This window comes from Hoplias malabaricus, chromosome 10 (genome assembly GCF_029633855.1).
Source record: "Hoplias malabaricus isolate fHopMal1 chromosome 10, fHopMal1.hap1, whole genome shotgun sequence".
In the NCBI taxonomy this organism is placed as follows: Eukaryota; Metazoa; Chordata; class Actinopteri; order Characiformes; family Erythrinidae; genus Hoplias; species Hoplias malabaricus.
The window spans coordinates 42,727,241-42,747,406 of NC_089809.1; the positions used below are offsets into that span (position 1 = coordinate 42,727,241).

At 44.4% G+C, this 20,166-nt stretch overlaps 1 protein-coding gene across 3 annotated transcripts in view; it reads right to left on the bottom strand.

Moving 5' to 3' along the window:
- asic1c (acid-sensing (proton-gated) ion channel 1c) overlaps positions 1–20,166 on the bottom strand; it is a 135,156-nt gene that overhangs the window by 21,179 nt on the left and 93,811 nt on the right. For all 3 annotated transcript variants that reach the window (XM_066682603.1, XM_066682602.1, XM_066682604.1), the window contains exons 2-4: positions 10,406–10,556; positions 8,603–8,730; positions 103–253 (exon numbers count right to left, since the gene is read on the bottom strand). In XM_066682603.1, coding sequence (XP_066538700.1) covers positions 103–253; positions 8,603–8,730; positions 10,406–10,556 — 430 coding nt within the window. The remainder of the gene's footprint in view (positions 1–102; positions 254–8,602; positions 8,731–10,405; positions 10,557–20,166) is intronic.

Below are 20,166 nucleotides of genomic sequence, written 5' to 3' on the forward strand. Positions count from 1 at the left end.
AAATACCAAACCTCATCTAGAGTTGGTTTAAGGTGGTCTTAGGTAAGGACTAATGCATGAGGGTATGCTTCTGTTCTCGAGCCTTGTTTTGTGTGTCTGTACCTGGCATGTGCACCATTCTGCAGTTGCAGTTATCCAGCAGGTAGCGCGTCTCACAGTCGATGCGGCAGGCCGTTAAGCTGTAGATGGAGAAGAACTCCGAGTCGAAGGTAGAGGACTTGCAGTCGCCCCAGGGTGGTGGAAGATACTGAAGCTGAGAAAAACCACATCGTTTTATCATTAACGGCACAAGAGCGCTGTCTGATCACAAATCAGACTCATGAGCAGCCAAGCAAAAGAAGGGATGCTACACTGAGAGGAGGCGCCTCACAGCACATCAACCGAAGGATGATATTGACATCGGCAGAGCCAGGTGTAGCTGTGGGAAAGCAGGGGTTTTCATGAGAAAGAAATGTGGCGGACACACAAAGCATGCTGGTGTTAGACGTAACCTGGAGAAAACCAGAGACAGCGGACTTTCAAACTGAGATCTTTGATATTTAATAACTGAAGGCCAATATCACTGCTCTATCGAGTTGTGCTACCTTATTGAAATGTGCTTCCATAGCATAATTTTATACCTAATGCTGTTTAAATCAAATACTCTGGTAAGCTAAAAGCAGCGTATCGGAAAAGGTTACCTACAGAAGTATAAGTAAGAGCCAAAATCCCTGTGTTAAGGAAACAATAAGATAATTACAGTCATAAAAAATGTGAAAAAAATGTAGTTTCTTACATTTATTTCACTGTGTATGGGTTTTGAAACATTCAAGCAAATAATAACAGTAAACTAAGATTGTGTAATGCACCAAAGAAAGATTTATGATGTAAAACACATAAAAACATGAAATATATTGGGTATGAGCATTCGCAGAGCTGCAAATTATGACATATCAATAGGTAGCACAACTTGTCAGAACACTCAAGCAGCTCGGTTGGACAACTCCTGACTGTCAGGTAAGTGTCTCCCCTAAAGCACCTTGAAGATTTTGCCTCCTGTCTAGGGAGGCTGTCCAGTTGCGTTGCCTTCTAATGTGTGTGCCATCACCTTGGTAGACCTTGCTGTCCTTTACTTGCACCCACCTGTGCCAGGCTAATATACTTGATGCCCACAAATCCCCCAAAAATATAGACCCTTCCAAACCTGATTGTTAAAACCTCGCATGTACTTGCAGTGTAAGGCATGTACCTTTTCAACTCACCACACCTTGGCTGTCCCTTGCCGTCCTTAAAGCCGACAGATGACCCATCTTCTCGCACATCATTTTTATGATCTCTATTCTTGCACATGGTAAAGGGAATATACACTATACTGCCAAACGTTTGTGGACACCTCCTTGTCCGCCAAGAACAGAGTTTATTGGTTGTTTGAGACGTTTATATCTATCTGCAATAGATTCTAACCTTCTGCGTTAGAACACCACTACTGTAGAAGTGGGAAAGTCTTTTGAGGATTTGAAGGCAGTTCCACAGCTCGACAGCCCAGTGCTGGGGCATCATACCCCTCTTGTCAACACTTGGCATTGAGCATGGTGAACTGAGGCTCACATACTGCTGCTACACTACTGTCTTATTTACCTTTCAAATTTTCCTGTAAGCTATGAATTACATAAGGGGTCTTTACATATATTTGCATCTGTGCTCACCATATTTCTGTGTTTCATTATCAGCACCAACCTCTGGTTCTGTCAGTGTCTTAGCTAGACCAGTTCTTCATACTCAGGTCTACCTTTTCCAGCTAATGGCTATGCTTTTGAAGCAGATGGAATAGAGACTGCTAGAGGCCAGAATGAAAACAGAAGTGTAAATCTGACTGTGATGTTGTGGGCTCCCAACCACGGATGTTAAGAGAGAACAAGAGTGGCCATGGCTGACCATGACATAGATTCACAATAAGGACACAGCAGCTTCTACTGTTTTGGAAGGCCTTAGTGTAAATCTTGGACCATTTGTATTAGGATGGGGTTCAGTCTTCCAAACATTAGTGAGGTCAGGTGCTGATGGTGGACGATTAGTTCTAGATCACAAACACCACTCCAGCCCATCGCATGAGAGTTACTCTAGAGCAGGGGTAATTCATTATAATTAAGTTAGAGTAAATGTTCCCAAGCCAAGGTCCGGAGCATAATGTATAACCTGCATATGATCAGCGCTGTATCCTGTACATTGAAGTAGCCTCATAGTTACAGCATCATTTTATGTCGTTAACAACTGAATGTCAAATCAAATTGCACTTTAAGTTACATTTCAACAAGATTTCAACAACATTTATACATTTTTATAAATAACAAATACTGTAAATAAAATGCCTTTTCTCGTTTCAAGTAAAATTTACAAATAAAACAATGATTAAAAAAAAATGAGAAAAAAAATATCCCTAATGAATTTTGTAGTTGCAGTTGACTTTACTGCGTTTCCATAACCAGCGATCTGATTGGCTCTTATTGCTGGAGGGCGGGACTTTATCCGTAAACAGAATCCATGTTCATTGTTAGGTGAATTTCAACCCGTAATCGTCCCCTTCTCATTACAGTTTCTGGTTTTAACTGAAAGTGTCCCAAAAGAGCTTTGATCTCGTCCCTCGGGCTGTTTTTACTGGCCCCAGGACAGCGGCATCTGGACCCTGCCCTGTGTGTGTCACTCAGTGGAGTCACAGCGCTGATTATAATGCACAGATCTGATTGGCTGAGGAGCCTCACGTGTGATATGCAGAAACACATGTGATTGGTCTGTGAGTTTCCTGGAGCGCTAAACCTGCACCGTAACGACTAGAAGAGTCACACCACTTCAAACACACACTCTGTTCACAATTAAACAGCTCTGAACAGTTTATCACCCACAGGTCCAGGTCCGGATCAGACAGAGTCTGGGTCTGAACCGAGACTGCAGGCCGCCTATTTTTCACCCCTGCTCTAGAGAGTTACCTGCTTAATGCTAAGGTGTCTCTACTCCTTTAATTGACATTGAGCATGGTGATCTCAAGCTCATTTGTAGTTACTCCAGATCGTTGGAGCTGTTCTGTGAAGAATATTCAAGCTGTGTCCACAGTGGGGTGCAACTTTTGGGTATGTACGCTATGAATATTTTTCTTCTTTAACGTGCAAAAGGTAGAATGATTTAACAAAAACACACACTATTCTCACACAAAACAGCACAGACATACAGCCGTTTCCGTCCCCCAAACCAGAACAAAACAGAGTTATTCACAGGTGTAAACGACAGTGATGACAAAGTCGATCGTTCAGCTGATAGCGGTCGAACAGGCGCTGATGCCACAACACGTCTGCCATGCAACAGAGCGCACAGGGGACTGTTTTCATTTCAGCTGCCACAAAGAGCCGCAGGCTGATAATCAGAAAATGGACACAGTAGAGGAAATGAGAGCTGGTGCCAGAGCAGCTGTTTATCCCACAGTGAGACAGAGTTAGTTTCATGCAGAACGAGTAAACCGTCTGCCGTGGATGTGATTCCAAACCAGAAAGCAGCTTTCTCAAATGCATCACAGCACAGAAACCACTGGTAAATGGCATCCCAGAGAGCACAATGATTCCGGCCCTGGTCTGGCCCACATCCCCTATGTTCGTGGCCCATTTGCCACATGGAATGAAGGTACTCAGGGCACTCAGGGCCACATGGGGACTACCTAAAAATCACATCATGGCTCTGATTGAACAACTTTTGGATCATTACCTGTGCCCTAATCAGGTCCAAATGTCAACTGTGTGGCAACATAAAATGATGGAACTTTCCACAAGGGCCACTTTTGGTTCACACGCAATTTGCAGGCACTGACTGTGGCCAACATCTTTAGGCTGTCTGGGATTGCATGTATCAATGTAACCCCTATGTGCTAATCATCATTCTAATCATCCAGCTGCACTGCAGATTCAACTATGATGCATCCTCTTCTCTACATGTCTAGACTTTGATCTTTACCTCTGTAGTCCTTTCATCTGCCTTGCACCACACCTGTCAATTGCCTGTCCTGTAGGGTGCCTTTCATGTTTTATCCTTACATGTCACCTTGTTGTCTGGTGTTGCTTTCTAATCAGTGCAACACCTCTCTCCCCAGTGTAAAAGCAAGCTGCTGCAGTGCTCTCTACGTGCTGAAATTTGTAGACACCTCATGCAACATTTCTTCTGAAATCAAGTGTAAATATAGAGCACTGTCTTGGGAAGGTTTTAGATGCATTCAGCCTCAGGAGAATGAGGGAGGTCACTAAAATCTCAGGCTCATCCCAAGATACAAGATGGAGCTCCTTCACTCCAGAGAACATTCTTTCTATCCTCCTAGATAACGCCTGGCTTTGGGCGTGGCAATGCTTTACTAAGGGGACTACTTAGTAGACGCTCAGAGCAACCAAATGTCTGTGATAGTAACGGGTTGTCCCCCAAGTAGCTTAGTTTCACTCTCAAAAGTGGTCTTGAAGCTTTTACAGAGCATTTGTAGATATAGTGAAAGATATAAATATCTCAAAACCCTCTATAGCAGATGTTGGCCACTCCATCTAACAGATGAGTGAAGTGCTGTGATGCTTTTGAGAAGACTGGGTGGAGTCTGAACATCGCATGCAGGAACTGGATGGAGATGCTGTCCCATACACTACCCTTTGCTCTTGGGTGGACACAAAGGTTTGGAAACCAGGGGCAACCCCAAAGCCCAGCTCAGTGAGGAAAGGTGGCTCGGTCTGTGAGTGAAGCTGCACTTTAATCCCAGCCTCGTAGGATTTCTCGTCTGGGAGAATGAGCAAACACAAGCCCACATTAATTGCTCCTACCACTGTGTGGTGTTGGTCTGGATGACTATAGCAGAGTGCTGTGGTATAATGATGTACGGTTATCTTTAAAGAAATGGCCTGGCCTGTAACTCAATCACGTACACACTCACACACACTCACTCACTCACTTACTCACATACACTATGATGGGGGCAGCCGTGGCCTGGGGGTGAGGGAACTGGGTGTGTAACCGGAAGGTTGCTGGTTTCATCCTCAGAGCCAGTAGGTCATGACTGAAGTGCCCTTGAGCAAGGCACATAACCCCCAACTGCTTCCCGGGCGCCATGGCTAGGGCTGCTCACTGACCTCTAGTGTTCACTAGTGTATGTGTAAATGTGTGTTTCACTGCACAGATTGGGTTAAATGCCCTGAGTGTGCAAGCACAGTGCCCAATTAAGTAATTCTAATTCTAATTCTATATTGCCAAAAGTATTCACTCACCCATCCAGATCATAGAATTCAGGTGATCCAGTCACTTCCATGGTCACTGGTGTATAAACCCAAGCACCTACACATGCAAACTGCTTCTACAAACATTTGTGAATGAATGGGTTACTCGCAGGAGCTCAGTGCATTCCAGCATGGGGCCGTGAGTGGATGTTACATGTGCAATACGTCCAGTTGTGAAATTTCCTCACTACTAAATACTTCACAGTCAAATATCAGTGGTATTTGGCCATAGGGAACAACAGCAACTCAGCAATGAAGTGATTGGCCACGTAAAATGACAGCGGGGTCATTGGAGAGTGTGCAAAGTACACAGAGGACACCAAATTTCTGCAGAGTCACTCGCAACAGACCTCCGAACTTCATGTGACCTTCAGATTTGCTCAAGAACAGTGCGTTGAGAGCATCATGGAATGGGTTTCCACGGACGAGCAACTGCATTCAGGCCTTACACCAGCAAGCGCAATGCAAGATGTCAGATGGAGTGGTGTAAAGAATGCCGCCACTTGACTCTTGAGCATTGCAGATATGTTCTGGAGGGATGAATCACGCTTCTCTGACTGGCGATCTGATGGATGAGTCTGGGTTTGGCGGTGGCCAGACTGCATTGTGCTGAGAGTAAAGTTTGAAGGAGGGGGACTATGCTGTGGGCTTGTTAATCCGGAGTTGGGCTCGGCCCCTTAGTTTCAGTGAAAGGAACTCTTAATGCTTCAGCACCCCAAGAGATTTTGGACAATTTCATGCTCCCAACTTTGTGGGAACAGTTTGGGGACGGCCCCTTCCTGTTCAAACATGACTGTGCACCAGTGCACAAAGCAAGGTCCGTAAAGACTTGGATGAGCGAGTTCGGTGTGGATGAACATGACAGGTCTGCACAGAGTCCTGACCTCCACCTGATAGAACATATTTGGAATGAATTAGAGCAGAGACTGCGAGCCAGGCCTCGTCCAACATCAGCGTCTGACCTCACTAATGCACTTCTGGAGGAATGGTCGGACGAGTTGGAGTGGTGTTGGGATCCAGAACTAATCCTCGAACATCAAAAGCACCTGACGTCACTAAAGTTCCATGCGCTGATGTCCACAATGTAAATCATTACATTTTAAGGTGAAGATATTTTTTAAGGTTGGGTTAAGGTTAGGTTTTATAGTTAGGGATTAGGATTTGGATTAGAATTTGGGGTTAAGTTTAAGGGGTCAGATTATGGATTAAAGGTTAGGTGTATGTTGAGGACTAGGGATTGTGGTTTAGGGTTAGGTTTAGGTTCAAGATTTAGTCTGGGGTTAAGGGTAGTGTTGATCTAATAATGCTTAGGGAAATGTCACCACAAAATGAATGATAGTCTATGTTACATCCTCACAATTTATACACATACGAGGTGTGTGTTTGTGTGTGTGTTCACTAACAATTTAAATGCATAATGCTGCGGTGCAGTGATGTTAATCCTTCCCAAATTTGCAGTGGCTGCTAAGGCCACAAAGGTAGACAGATGCCCTCTTTTTAGCCATCAGAGGGAAATTCGGGCCGGAAATTCCCCTCACCTCTGCTGATGTAGTGTAAGAAAGAGTGGTTATGGTTTGATGGGGCTTAATAAATGAAGGTGTAGTGATAATCACGCAGGCGACACAGCTGATGAGTGTGACAGAAATGAAGAAGCTGTGTGTGACAACATCTTCATCGGAAGAAGGACTTAATGTGCTCCGATAATGAATCCCAGTCTTGTCTTTATTGCCTTAAGTGGACAGGGTCACTGGTGTCTCTCTTGGGCAGTGATTACCTAACCCTAGCTGCCCATCATCTTTTTAAACACACAGCGCTGGAACTGAGTGGATCTGAAAGAGCACGGCTGGATGAGTGAGTTATAAATCAGTGTTGTTTAACGTCTACTTCAACCGATGCACATTCTCTACACTTCTGAATCATTCTGAGACATTTACCATTGCCATAAACCGCTACTGTTTTTGAATGAGCCTAACGTACCCAGACATTTCCTTAGGATTTGATTCCCTTCAGCCACAAGAACATTGGCGTGGTCTGGTACTGACATCAGATGATTAGGTCTAAATCAGGGGTTTCAAACTAAATCCACGGAGGGCCGTGCGGGCACAGGTTTTCTTTCCAACCAAAGAGAAGTGTCACCTCATTCCACCTGTTTACATTCAATGGATCTAATCAATAGATCCTGACTTTCAGGAGTGTGGGGCTTCTGTTTGGTTGAAAGGAAAACCTGCACCCACACTGGCCCTTTGTGCATTTGGTTTGACACTCTTGGTCTAAATCATAGGTGCCACTCTAAATCCGCTGCTCCACAACCTTAATGAAGCAGAAATCACGGTTTGGAAATACAATGTATCTTAATCTATTCATTCATTCAATTACCCATCTATATTCTGAAAGTGCTTCATTTCACACACTCACACTGCACTGCTGTGTCTGATCCACTCGCACCAGCACAACACACACTAACACACCACCACCACCACGTCAGTGGTCCTATGTGTCCTATGTGGTCAATAAGTGTATAAACAAGTTCATTTTAGGGAAACAACTGTTGTTTATATGTTAAACTTTGCCGACAAAAACTAAAGTGTACCATTTAAGCAAAACAAGGTGACGAAACTTTGCACTTGGAGATATAGCATGTTAACGGTTATATAACTGATATAGTGGTAACTCCACTGGACTGTCAGAAAGGGTTAATTTCATGTGGCTCTTAATTTCATGTGGCACCTTAAACCATCATCTCAGCCTTTGGTTTTCTCCAGGTCTGTGTAGATGTGAATGGCAGATTGGGGGTGTGTTGAGCACACAGGCAAGGAGAGAGAGTGAGAGAAAGAGAAAGAGAGAGAGAGAGAGAGAGTGAGAGAATGAGAGAGAGAGGGGGAGAGAGAGAGAAAGAGAGAGAGAGAGATAGAGACGGAGGGAGGGAGGGAGGGAGAGAGAGAGAGAGAGAGAGAGAGAGAGAGAGAGAGAGAAAGAGGGAGAGACAGAGAGAGAGAGACAGAGAGGGAGAGAGAGAGAGAAAGAGAGGGAGAGAGAGAGAAAGAGAAAAAAAGAGGGAGAGAGAGAGAGAGAGACAGAGAGGGAGAGAGAGAGAGAGGGGGGAGGGAGAGAGAGAGAGAGAGAGACAGGAAGGGAGGGGGAGAGACAGAGAGGGAGAGAGAGAGGGAGAAACACAGAGAGAGAGAGAGAGAGAGAGAGAGAGAGAGAAAGAGAGAGATAAAGAGAGAGACAGAGAGGGAGAGACAGAGAGGGAGAGAGAGAGAGAGAGAGAGAGACAGAGAGAGAGAGAATATAAAAGGGGAGATGCTTTGTTCAAAAGGCTTAGTGTTAGGTACCAGTTGCTGCTGACAAGACACAAAAGTTTGAAAGCCAGGGGCCACACCAAATCCCAGCTGGTCTATGAAGGGCGGCTCGTCCTGGCTGTGGATCTGAACTTTGATGCCTGCTTCATACGAGGTTTCGTCTGTGGGGACAGCATGGCAGGGGTTAAACATTACAGAAGACCATGTCACAGAGGGAGGAGGGTGCTCCTGTCGCTCTGGAAGGTCCTCTGTCATTCATCTGCTACAGAAGCATGTGGAAGTGGCAGTTAATGCCTTGTAAACAGCATTTGGAGAATCCTTCATCTTTAGATAGATCCTCGGTAGCCCATAAGAGCCCATGGCGACGTGTCACAAACCCTTTCTAAGGTCTGGAAAGTTCCCTACACAGCTTTATCTTTCACTTCTAATCATGACGTCCCACAGTGACATTTACTGAACGTCCTGGATGCACTTACACAACAGTTTGTGATTTTGTGTGTGTCCCAACCTTTTAAATCTTTAGGAACCTCGCCGAGTGCTGCTTTTAATTGCAAGTCGAGTGGTAGTTTCCTCCGAAATCCAATTTGTTCCCCTGACTTGGCCACGTTCATGTGATTGTGTGGGAGTTTTGTTTTATTGTTCATTACAGGCTTGACCAGTGTCTGGTCTGTAACGAGCCTGTAATGAACCACAAAAGTTTTGATATTTCTGTGCTGATAACTTTTGAACCTTAAGAGATGTTGCAAATCTGATTGCGGCAATCAATTTCTGAGACAACTGTGGTCTTCTCTGATATGCTTCATGACCCATTCCCCATTGGAACATCTTGTCCTTGATCCAAGATGGCAGCCATGTTCCGGACACAGCCAAAAACATAGGCCCCTCACACATTATATGCTGGGGTCTTCAGATATGTCATTTTCCCTTTTGTTTCTGGATGTCCTGTGACTTTTGACTCACCCTGTACTTCTCTTGTTTGGTTCAGATGCAGACGGAAGAACCAACAGTGGACCAGCCTCACTGCATCTCTGGCAGAAGTAGATCACAACTGCTTTTCAACTGCATGGTACCTGCTCTACTGGACTCTATTCTGTTTGGTTTTCCACTCCCACATGTATCGGGTGTCATCTCAAAACCCTGTCTCTAACGGGAACAGTGGTCTTTGGAAACCACAACAACGGTGGTGGTAACGTTAAGCGGTGTTTACTCATGGTTTATCGGCGTGTTGTTGTTGTTTGGCACTGAACACAGCTCCGTCATCAGTTCAGACAGATCAGTAGAGTTTGTTCCTTCCTTGTTGCAGCGTCCAGCTCTCGCTGGATTCTTTCGTCGGCCACCGATCCAAGGAGCGTTTGAACCTCTTCAAAAGACCACGGCGTCATTTTACGAGCTGCCGTCGTGAGTCGGATAAAAACAAACGTGATCTCTGCTGCAGCTGGAGATTTTACAGATGGAGAGTTGGTGCTGGTCGTCTGCGTTGCGTGGTGTAGAGTGACGACTCTCTCTGGACAATCAGCGCTCTGCAAGGTTTACACGCCATGGTTTAGTCCCTACTCGACTCGCTCTGAACCACGACTTAAAGAAATGTCGATTTCATGTACCAGGTACCACATTTACATAGAGGAAAATCAGTAGAGGCAAGTAGAGTAGAATTGGGAACAGTGGAAACGTGCCATATCCGTGTGTATAAACTGTGCCTGCCTCTGATGTCCTTCTTCTAAAGGTCATTTCCAAAATTAGACATCTAGATGTTATGAACACATTAGGTATTAATAAAAATTGTGAGATGCTACAAGGCTAACAGTCTTGTAGGTAGATAGTGGGTTAAAATCTTACCTGTGTCTCCCCACACTGGCAGGTACTCATCCTGCTGAATGTCCAGCATTATCTCCAGCCCATTGCCTGTGCCCCCTTTCAGCGTCGTCAGCAAGGGATTGCCATCCAAGCCTGAGTTGAATGTGTAGCACTTGCCGTATCTTGTGTAAATCTGAGAAAGGACAGACAGATAGAAAAAGAGTGTGAGCCACTTGTACCGTAACAGCCAGGTGTTATCACTGCAGGGGCAGTACATGTACAGGATCGGACAGGATCAGAATCGGTCAGTACTTGACCCACCCGTCTTGTGGTAACACGCTATATGACCAAATGTTTGAAGACTCCTGCTTGAGCAGGGTTTCTTCTGAATTCAAGGGCAGGAATCAAGATTTTATCCTCCCATTTTACTGCAGTAAAAGCCTCTTTTCACCTATGAAAGAGAATCGTTTCACTACTTACTTTAGTGTAAATCTAATGAACCACTGATGGTGGTTGATTAGTTCTGGATCTCACACACTGCTCTAACTCCTCCCAGAGGTCTTGGATGTGGCTCCAATGCCCAGTGCTGTTTACTACTGTAGAGCTACTGTAGCACAAGTTGCTGTGTCTGTGTTCTCCTTCGCTCTCTGTGTAAGGTTTAATTCAGTATTCGGGCCCAAATCTGTTAAAGCATTTATGTTGTGGAGACATGTCTATCTCATGAGTCAAAATGTAAATTCTTCATGAATTCAACAAATAATTTTGAGGTGAAGAAATTTTAAAGTTAGCAAATGCTTAGGGTTATGGTAATGATTAGGTTTAGCGTTTGAGTATTGATCAGGCTAAAGTTTAGGGTTCGTGTTAGTGTGTTTCGGGTGTCAGGGTTAGAGTTGTCTCAGCCACAGATGCTCCACCTGCAAGTAGACAAAGAGTCTGCTACATTCAGTGCACTAACCTGGCCTCACTGTCAGGATTCTGCCAGCGGCATTCTGATTGGCTCTGTGTACACCCGTGTATATGCACTTCTTTGTATTGTTTTGTACTGGCTCTGGTATTGGTCCGATGTGAACTGCCTCCTTGTACACATCGTGCCAAAAGATCAGACTTGTGATTGGTTATTTTTGGGTGTCAGTCAACACTTCTTTTCCTGCAGCAGTAGGTAGTTCTTGGCAGCAGATTCTCCCTAGAGACTAGGGTTGGGGTAACTGTTAGACAAGTAGTGAGTGTATGTGTCCATGGTATTAACGTAATCAATGTAATGCCCTCACAATGCATGGAAAGGGAATTGAGGGAATCTGAGGGAAGTAAACACCAGTTGAGTGCGGTGGGCGAGAACAAGCCGTGACACAATCGCTCTCTAACTAAAGCTTCTCTAACCTCATGAGGCCTCAAAACAACCTAAACAGCTGTCTACGGAGTCAGGGCGTACTTAGGCAGCTCACTAGGTTTTGGAACGGACCTACAGTAACAAACTGCCCCTGACCTGCAACTTCAGCAACTCCAAATTGACGTCAATAGCATCATTAAACACACTCATTAAATCCACTCTTTACATTAAAGCATATGTTAAAAAAATTGAAGCATGGACATGAACATTTTATTTATTCAACATTATACTTCTGGATGCTGATGTTAGCCCAGTTTCCGCCCAAAAGATCATTTACGGAAAATGTTGGCTGATGCAAGCTTTGGAAACTAAAATCCTTTAATTCCCAAGAAAAATCAAAGGCTCATGGCTGTATCTCCAATTAATTCCGGCTTCCTACAAAGTGCACTAAAGACATCAAGAAACTGCAGCTTCTGTTCCTGCACTGGATGTTAGCAATGACCCATGCAGCATATGGCTTTATGTAAAGAACTTTCTGTTAGACATGAAATGCAGTCTTTAGGTGAAGAAAGTGTCATTTTGCACCCTACAGAGTGCACTACAGAGGGAGCAAGCAGCCATTTGGGACTTAACCTGTTTTAAAAGCAAAGCTGACGCTTTTCAGCACTTACAAAGACTTCCAAGAAAATCAGTCACTCATTCACTCACACAAACACTCACTCATTCATTTGTTCACTTACACTGACTCACCAACACTCAGTCAGAAACACTAACACATTCACAAACACTTACAATAAAACTAACACTCACTCACTCACTAACTAACACAATAAAACTCACTCACTCACTCAGAAACAAACACTTACAATAACACTAACACTCACTCACTCACTCAGAAACAAACACTTACAATAACACTAACACTCACTCACTCACTCACTCACTCACTCACTCAGAAACACTAACACTCACTCACACAGAAACACTAACACATTTACAAACACTTACGATAACACTCACTCACACAGAAACACTAACACATTCACAAACACTTACGATAACACTAACACTCACTCACTCACACTCACTAACACATTCACAAACACTTACGATAACACTAACACTCACTCACTCACTCATTCACAAACACTTACGATAACACTAACACTCACTCACTCACTCACTCACAAACACTTACGATAACACTAACACTCACTCACTCAGAAACGCTAACACATTCACAAACACTTACGATAACACTAACACACACTCACTCACTCAGAAACACTAACACATTCACAAACACTTACGATAACACTAACACTCACTCACTCAGAAACGCTAACACATTCACAAACACTTACAATAACACTAACAAACACTAACACATTCACAAACACTTACAATAACACTAACACACCCTCACTCACTCACTCACTCATTCATTCACACACTCACATAAACTCTAACTCACTCACTCATATAAACACACACACACACACACACACACACAAATATTCATTCACTCATTTACAATTAAATTCATATCAAAGGTGTGTGAGACTGCCCTAAGCCACTCTTCATGATGCAGAGCTCAAGCAGCAGTCTGAGACAGTGCTGAGGTGAAGCTGAGTCCTGTCTTCCTGACTGCACTGGAACGCTAATGAAGAGAGCTGGGCCTTCACCTCCGGTGCGCTGCTTTAACAAGACCCCTCAGAGCTTTAATGAGGACCCTCTGGGCTCTGTACTCATCGCTTCCTGGGCAGCTTTTAAATGGCTCCCTGCTCACAGGAGAAAGCCAAACGCTGGGGGCTTTTAGGGAAAGCTTTTTTTTTACTTTTGTAAGCTTCACTGCTCGTTTCTCACTCACCAACACTGCAACAGCAAATCGGAAGCCCGTTCACAGACCTAATCTCCTGAATCGCAATTAAACGACAGAGATGGAAGATAAGGCAGCGTCCTTGTCAGCGATTCTGCGGGTGGTATGTTGTAGGAATGTGATACGCTGAACAAAACACCACGGCAAGCTGAAACACACTGAAAACGAAGGCTTTGCAAAACCAAAGGAGACTACATTAAATAGACGCTCCACTCTTTATAACAATGCCTGCAGTTCCACGAGTTTTAAATGCAGGAAGGAGCTTGAGAATCATTACAAATGCACATACAATAATAAGGAAGGGTTTCCTGGAGGTGCCACATTATTGAAGAGAGTCTGAGGAGAGTTTTGTCTGTGGGAGATTTTCAGCTCATCTGCGCGCAGCATGGAGAGATGTTAAATTATTCATGTTTTTTTTTCACCCCGGAAATTTGTCAGGGTGCAGTTGGAATGCGGGTCGGTGCCGTTGCGAAGATGAGCCTCGGGGTATCTTTTCACAGCCCTCCAAACCTGTCGCACCTTCCTTTTTTTCTCCAGAAAAGAGTAAGAGAACGAAGAAAACCTGAAACTAGTGCCAAGAGCGGTCGATATTAGTGCCAGGAGCATTTCTAGATTATTAGGATTGCTTAGGATTGCTTCAGTCAGCACACACACACACACACACACACACAACCACACATTCTGTTATTCCCTGTTCTCAAGAAGATAGCTCAAGTAAGACACAGTCCCTGGAGTAGATCAGGATTTACACTCATGGACCTAGTAAAACCACCCCTGAACTACACACAGACATACGTACTGGAGTGAAGTTCTTGTGCGTGCAGTTCTCTCCTCTGAACCTGCACTCCAGAAGCATGTCCTCCAGCTGGTGACCCAGTCTGCCGATCATCTCCGTGGTGTTGAGCTGGAAGCGGGCGGGCGGGCTGTAGTCGGAGAAGTCCAGCAGACGCATGAGCCTCTCCCTGTGTCGGCTGTGCTTCAGCATGGCCACGCTCTGCATGTTCACCGAGTGGTTGAGGTACATGATGTCCATCCAGTAGCCGATGTGGTAGAGGTCGGCTTTCGTGAGGCTGGACACGCGGATGAGGTTCTGGTTGCACAGCGTTACGGCCGGGAATGTCATGTTGTGCGTCCACACCATGTAGATTTTGGTCACGGCCGGGAAGGACAGAAGGTAGAGCACTCGGTTCCACGACCATGTGCACAGAAGCCCCAAGCAGACCAAGATAGAGAGCAGCCAGAGGAAGCGCCGAGGTCTGGATCTGTCTGAGGAGAACACATACTTCAGTCCGTGGACCTTGGTTCTGAGCACGAAGGCTAGAGTGATCTTCCTTGTGTTGGACGTCCTCTCTGAGCTGGTCTGCAGAGGTTTGGGTTCCTCAGTTGGTGGCACCATAGTTGGAGGTCCTTGGAAAGTTTTAGAATTCACCATGCATGGCTGTGCATCACAGTTTGTGACTAAAATGGAGCAATCAAATGCACATCAAGCCGTCCCCAGGGACTGAAGAGGCACAGAGAGACACTGAAATAACTGACAGCTCGGCAAAGCTTAAGGCATCCAGGCATTCTTTCAAACAGCAGAAGGAAAACAGATCAGTCTGTACATTACCGAGCTCAAGGTCCGACAAAGCTCACAAGAAGCACAGATGCATTCCTGTCTGGCTGTCCATTGTAGCCCTAGCAGTCCTGAGCTTCCAGAGGCAATCTGTGGGCTGAGACCACCGTCTACTCATCTCCGTTGTCAGAAGTAATTGAAGAATCCTCACTTTATCCTCATTTCAATTCCTCCCCACCTGCTTGCTCCTAGAGGAAGGCTGTGTGTGGCTGCAGAGTCTTGTTGCTTGCCTTTTGTGTGAGGTAGCTCACCACCTCTCCCTCCCTCACAGATTTTCCTGCCCAGGGATTTGCAGTAGACATTTAGATCCACATTTTTGGCTTCTTCTCATCAAGCCTACTTCAAATTCAAGGGTTTTCCACATTTCTGTTGAACACAGGGGGAGATGGACATATCTGTCCAAGGAAAAACCAAGCAGAACTCTTATCTTAGACTGTTATCAAATCCAACCATAGAGGATCACTTTGTAGTTCTACAACTAGTGGTCCATCTGTTGCTCTGCATACCTTGTTAGCCCCCTCTCACCCTGTTCTTGAAAGGCCAGGACCCCTACAGAGCAGGAAAAGTTTGGGTGGTGGATCAGTTGTTTCTGTTGAGAGTGAAAATGTACAAAACCAAATTTTTTTAGAAGCTTGCATTCTCATTGAAGAGTGCCCCCTAGTGGAGATTTTCACAGCCTCTTTCCACAAGCCTCCTAGTGGCCATACTGCTTGTGGGATGGGAATAAATTGGAAGAGTCTTTTCTCTTGGTGACAGTCTGCTGATAGAGGAGTCCTGGCAGGTGCATGTTCATGCAGCACGGAGTGAAATGCATCAGAGCAGAAGCAGAGCTCCCTGTATACTCACTGTGGAAATGATACAAAACCCTTTCTCTCCTGTTGGAGGCGCTGTGTTGGTTTTCTTTGTGAGTGGGAGAGCTTATTCTTAGTGGGGTTTGTAGTTTAATCAGTGGAACCATAAACAGAGTCGATATGTTTATTATAGTCCTGTTAATGTGTTCTAATGGTCAGGATGATGTTTCTGACCCCAACAAAATAAAAATGGAGGAACGTCCAGCTTTGTTTGAACGCTGTCATTACACTTCAAACACACGCACAGGGAAGGAAGCAGCAGGAATGTCCACCTGGAACACTGCAGAAACGGATTAGGATCAGTCAGGTTATAGCTAAATAACACTCTGGAGCAGCTGTACATGAGCCTAAGGTCACCAACCCTCATGCGTTGAGATTTGGAACAGTGGAAACCTGGAGTGATAGAGGTCCATACGGTATGTTTGGGATGAGCTGGAGTGGTGTTTTTAATCCAGAACTAATCCTCTAACACCAGCTCCTGATCTCACTAATGCTCTCAGGTCTGAAAGCTATAAAATTCTCACAGAAATGTTTCCAGAAAAGTAGGAGTGGCAGTCTATGTACACTTGATTTATACAGAAATGTTGGGTCAGAACCTTTCTACAGATGTTTCTGTGATCCCCTGATTGTCGTTATGTTACATGAACCTGTCCTGTCTTTTAAAGATGTCTGTCTTGAAAACACAATCCCAGTCGTTGCTGTATCCTCACTGTATCTTGTTACGTCCACGTACAGCAAGACCATAAACGCTTTTATTATCTACTTCCAATACAACGCTGCCAAGAAATAGAAGCTATAAAATGGTAGTTAATTCCAGAGAATACCACTGTAACCCACAGTAATTGTTTTATATACGCTCCACCTGATTTCTAACACAGCAGAGTATTAAAATGATCTGATTGATCTCAAACCACAACTTTACATCAGCAGTGACTGTTGTTTGTGGATCAGAGCACTGATCTGCAACTGACCACATCACAATGGTTTTACTGGGGCTGCGATATAGAAAAAACTCATGGAAGAAGTGATGGATAATCATCATTCACAAATAACCCAGTCAGAGTGAATCTGAGCAGCAGAAACAGCACAAGAGAACCAGAGGAGACTGTCTACATCAGATCAGTCCAGATTAGCCCCACGGTCAGAGAGAATCTGCTGAAGAGAAACATTTACAGCCAATCAAACACAAGCTTCTGATATAGGAACCGCCTACTGACTCCTCCCATAGTGTCCAGCGGTTGCTAAAATGCAGCCGATACAGATTGATGCACACAAACCCTTCTAGGTTAATGGAGTACAGACCGCGCACAGGAACCAGCAGCGCCCCCTACAATGTAGTTCCGCTGTGGGTTCTGTCTCGCTGCATTAGAAATGGGTGGAGACAGTGGGTTTAGTGAGGAATGATGATTGATCGTGGGTCTGCAGGTGGACTATGCTTCAGTTTACATGGGTACTTTATTTTTCAATTACATTTTTTTTATATTAGCACCTCCTAATAATGACTAACTTCTCATATTAATGAATGAGCCTTTCATAAAAATGACTAAGCATCTTATATCAATAACCTTATCCCTAGCATCTAAAAAAATTCATTGGTGTCTCATTATAATAACTGGGTGTCTTACAATAATGACTTAACATCTCATAATAAGTACTCAGCAAAGACTCATGCTCAAGACTCATGCACCTTTGACACATGTGCGCTAATCCAGAAATGTTCCAGAGTTTTCCCGGAAGAGCTGTGTGTGTGAACGGGACCCCTAAGCCATCGCACGTGAGGACTGCATGGGAATTGTTCTGAGTTGCTCCTGCACGTGCTGCACAGGCTCCGCCTCCTCGCCTAAAGCACGTTTTTCATTTCCTGCTGAGAGAGCGTGTCTTGTGCAGAAAACCTCTCGCTGTGAACGAGTGCTCCGAGACATCTCCTGGTCCAATACATAGTTCTCCAGAACTTATCTGGAGTTCATGTGTAAAAGAGGTAATAGCATCTCATAATAACAACTTAATATCTTATATTAATGACATAGCCTCTCATAATTGATTTAGCATCTTGTAATAATGATTACACTCGTAAAATTACTTAGCATCTAATAATAATAATAATAATAATAATAATATTTATTATATATAATAATATATAATAATAATCAGTTAATATTGACATAGCATCTCAAAAATAAGTTTCATTCATTCATTGTCTGTAACCCAGTTCAGGGCGGCGGTGGGTCCGGAGTCTACACGAAATCACAGGGCGCAAGGTGGGAACACACCCTGAGGGGGGCACCAGTCCTTCACAGGGCGATACACACTCATTCACTCACACCTACAGACACTTTTGAGTCACAAATCCACCTACCAACGTGTGTTTTTGGAGCATGGGAGGAAACCGGAGCACCCAGAGGAAACCCACGCTGACACAGAGAGAACACACCACACTCCTCACAGACAGTCACCCAGAGGAAACCCACACAGACACAGGGAGAACACACCACACTCCTCACAGGCAGTCACCCGGAGCGGGACTCAAACCCACAACCTCCAGAACTCTGGAGCTGTGACAGAGACAGCACCTGTTTTGCCTCATAATAAAGACTTAGCAACTCATAAAAATGACATAGCAACCCATAATAATTAGTATTTGATAATAATGAGAATGTTTCTGTGAGTGTGATTTTGTGGAACACCATATAAATATAAACAACAGCTCAGATTAAAAGTGTGTGACATGCGAGGCGTGGTTTAGAGTTAAAGCTCAGATCTGTAATGCAGCAGCAATGACCTGGAGAAAGTCGTACGACGGAGAGCGAGAGATTACTGCACGATCTCATATGTGATATAAAATATGAATCTGCCCGGCCTCCGTCTCTGAAACCACAATCTCTCACGGCTGGACGTCTAATCTTAATTCGGCGAGCCTCACCGCGGGCTAAACGCAATTGACTTCTCGCCTCATGGAAAATTGATCAGCACCATCTAGTGCTGAAACTATTGCTGCTGCCAGTTCCATTCTAAAACTGGATCCAACCAGGTTTCAGAGTAACTGATCAGCTATCAGAACACACACACACACAATCATTGAACATTCCTCTTAAAACTCTTCCACCATCACACACACACAAACACGTCTCAGTTACCATGTATTGTGGGGACCTCACATAGACTTCCATTCATTTTGTGGAGACAGCCTTGCCTTATTAACTGTAACCTCACCCTTACATTAAAACATGTTTCACTTAGAACTGAATGATTTACGTTGTGGGGTGAGTCCCCACAATGGTAGGGTGTAAACAGGTTTTGGTCCCTATAATGTGAACAAAACCTGTAAAAACACACACACACACACACATTACGTATAAGTAAAAAGGATGGGAGTTGTCGAACATTCCTCTGAAAACCCCTCTCTCTCTCTCTCTCTCACACACACTTTTGTTTTTATGCATTGTGGGGATATAAACTTCCATTCATCTATAGAGAGATAACCTTAACCCTAACTACTACTAGTTTAGTCTCAGACTGGCAGACTCTCTAAGGAAAGTCTGGCACCTTCCACCACTTAAACTTCCACTAACAACCGCCTACGACTCCAGGAAAAGAAGTCTGACTGACACGCAAAAGGACCAATCACAAGTCTGTTATTTTGGCATGACGTTTAGAAGGAGGCAGTCTTTATGGTTCACATTGGCTCAGTAAGAGCCAGGACAAAACGACACACTGAGGTATGTATATGCGTACAGAGAGCCTTCATGCATTGAATAATCCAATTATAATCGGATTTCTACAGTTATCTGATTATTCTAGTGCTCATGTAAACAGCATACTCCGATTTCTAAGATTGGATTAAGCACAAGATATCCGATTAAGAAATCCGATAAAGAGTTGGATTTGAGCTCAGTAATCGGATTTCTCACAGCATGTAAACACCCAGTTTCTGTTGGATTTCTCTGTCAGCACATGAACAAACTTCATGACCTTTGACTTGTGGACGCCAAACTGATTAGCGATCAGCCTGTATTCACTGCAGCTACCGGGTTTGCGTAACGCTTTTGCCACTCACATTTGCAATGGTACAGCGGGAGGCACAGTCGTTTCGTCGGGACTCATCACTTCACTAATGGGGTCACAAAGTTTCAC